The 2950-nt window shown below is 44.5% G+C and overlaps 1 protein-coding gene across 1 annotated transcript; it reads left to right on the plus strand.

The window, feature by feature from the left end:
- Window positions 1-373: 373 nt before the first annotated feature.
- Window positions 374-2213, plus strand: LOC128103334 (trifunctional purine biosynthetic protein adenosine-3-like). The gene is given in 2 exon segments (XM_052727607.1): window positions 374-1309; window positions 1312-2213. Coding segments are annotated over 2 exon segments (1299 nt in total). The 5' UTR covers window positions 374-429; the 3' UTR covers window positions 1731-2213.
- The last annotated feature ends 737 nt before the right edge of the window (window positions 2214-2950 follow it).

Here is a 2950-nt window from a genome sequence, read left to right on the forward strand (position 1 = left end):
TTGTGTAGTTTTTAAATTAAAAACCTTTGGTTTTCCTCATCTTCAACTGTAAAGTGTGGTGAACAAGAGAACAGTACCACTGAAGTAAACCTTTTCTTTAATGGGACTAGTGGTACTGGTTAGCTGGGTCTGAGGAATCAGCTGTGATTAGAAGAGACCAACATCACTGAGGCAAATCGTTGGTGTTATTGTTTAAAGGTAATTCATTGTGTCACATTGACAAAGGATTAATTGTTCTGTTTGGTTTTTGTAAACCTGACACAATCTAAAGTTATCTGAGAAGAGTAATCTCAACTGAGAAAATGCCTCCTTCAGATTTCTGGTATGCAGATATGTAGGGTATTTTATTGATTAATAATTAATATGAGAGCAGCGTGGCGAGGCTTGCAGGTCTCATTTTGCTTCTGAATTCCTGCTTTGCAGGAAGCAATGGCAGCCCGAGTTCTTGTAATTGGCAGTGGAGGGAGGGAGCATACCCTGGCCTGGAAACTTGCACAGTCTCATCATGTCAAACAAGTGTTGGTTGCCCCAGGAAATGCAGGCACTGCCTGTTCTGGAAAGATCGCAAATGCTGCTGTCTCCATTGAGGATCACACTGCCCTTGCTCAGTTCTGCAAAGATGAAAAGATTGAATTCGTGGTTGTCGGGCCAGAGGCCCCTCTGGCTGCAGGGATTGTTGGGGACCTGACCCGAGCAGGAGTACGATGCTTTGGCCCCACAGCCCAAGCAGCTCAGTTAGAGTCCAGTAAAAAGTTTGCCAAAGAGTTTATGGACCGACACGGAATCCCGACTGCACAGTGGAGAGCATTCACCACACCTGAAGATGCCTGCAGCTTCATTATGAGCGCCAACTTTCCTGCTCTGGTTGTGAAGGCCAGTGGCCTTGCTGCTGGGAAAGGAGTGATTGTTGCAAAGAGCAAAGAGGAGGCCTGCAGAGCCGTGCAGGAGATCATGCAAGAAAAGTCTTTTGGAGCAGCTGGAGAAACGGTTGTTGTGGAAGAGTTTCTGGACGGGGAAGAAGTGTCTTGTCTGTGTTTCACTGATGGGAAGACAGTGGCCCCAATGCCCCCAGCACAGGACCACAAACGATTGCTGGATGGAGATCAGGGCCCCAACACAGGGGGGATGGGAGCCTATTGCCCAACACCTCAGGTTCCTAAAGATTTGTTACTGAAAATTAAAAACACTATTCTTCAGAGAACCGTAGATGGCATGCAGCAGGAGGGTGTGCCTTACACAGGAATTCTCTATGCTGGTATCATGCTGACCAAAGATGGCCCAAAAGTTTTGGAGTTTAATTGCCGTTTTGGTGACCAGAATGCCAAGTAATCCTCCCACTTCTTAAAAGTGACCTTTATGAAGTGATTCAGTCCACCTTAGATGGCCTGCTGAATACATCTCTGCCTGTTTGGCTAGACAACCATACTGCCATCACTGTTGTCATGGCCAGTGAAGGCTATCCTGGAGCCTATGCCAAGGGTGTGGAGATCACAGGGTTTCCTGAGGCCCAGGCTTTAGGACTCCAGGTATTCCATGCGGGCACTGCTCTTAAAGATGGCAAAGTAGTGACCAGCGGAGGCAGAGTCCTCACAGTAACAGCCGTCCAGGAAAATCTGGTGTCAGCCCTTGAAGAAGCCAGGAAAGGACTCGCTGCTATAAAGTTTGAGGGAGCAGTTTATAGGAAGGACATTGGCTTCCGTGCTGTGGCCTTCCTCCAGCGGCCCAGGTAAAGGTTCCCTGGGAGACAGTCAGGGGCAAGGTTCAGAACTGGCCTGTGTGGCTGTGGAGGAAGTTCTCCTAGCCCTGTGCCGTCATCCTGTAGTCTGTCTGTGGAGCTGACTGGATCTTGGTTTGGAATTTGTTGGAATCTTCACTATTAAAGGCTGAGACAAGAAGAGCATCTCAAAATTGAGCCCAGACTATAGTAAGGCTTTACATATCTGCCTCCCCCACCTCACCCCCCAAAAAACTGATCACTGATCAAAGCAGTAGTTGAATAAATGGGAAACTCTTCTTGGCAATAGCTTATCTTTGACATTTTGTCAGGATTACAGTGACAAAGACTTGACCCGTGAGTCATTATGTAGTTAAACATTCTTGAGCTTGAGTCACGGTTCCTGGTTTGTCCTTTAGCTATTACTTGAATGTGTTTTTAATTACTGATTCATTTATTAACAGATATTTCCTTATGAAATAAATAAATCTGGTTGCCACATGAAAAAAAAAATAATTAATATGAGTGGGTTGTGCCCACTGGGCATAGTGCCATCCTGGGGCAGATATTCCTGGGTTATACAGGAAAGCTGGCTGAACAAGACATTAAGAACAAACAAGTAAGCAGCAGTCCTCTGTGGTTTCTGCTCCAGTTCTTGTCCCCAGGCTCCTGCCCTAAGTTCTTGACCCAATTTCCCTTTATAAAGGACTGGAAGCTGGAAGGTGAAATAAACTCTTCTCTCCCCAAGTTGATTTTGGTCATGGTGATTTATTATGGCAGTAGATATCTAAGACAAGAGTCCATGGTGAAATGCTGCCTACTGGCTTGCTTATTTTGCTTTCTTATGCACTCCTGCATCATCTGCCTATGGATGGCACTGCCCGTAAGAGACTGAGCAAGAATATATGCATCAATCATCAATCAAGAACTGCTCCTATGGGCCCATGATTGAGGCATTTTCTTAACTGAAGTTCCCTCTTCTCAGATGATTCTAGCTTATGTCAAGTTGACAAAAAAAAAACCCTAGACAATATAATTGATACTTTGTCACCTCAACACAATCACATCTCTATTAAACCATAAACTTTCATTTCTTGTGTGTCTCCAGTATGTCATGTTAATATTAATATCAGAATATAAAACAAAGTATAACTTTAGAAGTCCCACTGTCTTTATAATTTCAACACTTTGAAAGTCCAAGCTTTTTTTTTAATGTAATGTCTCTTTAAAAGGCCA

Source organism: Peromyscus californicus, unplaced genomic scaffold, assembly GCF_007827085.1.
Source record: "Peromyscus californicus insignis strain IS unplaced genomic scaffold, ASM782708v3 Scaffold_11__1_contigs__length_118956290, whole genome shotgun sequence".
Lineage (NCBI taxonomy): Eukaryota > Metazoa > Chordata > Mammalia > Rodentia > Cricetidae > Peromyscus > Peromyscus californicus.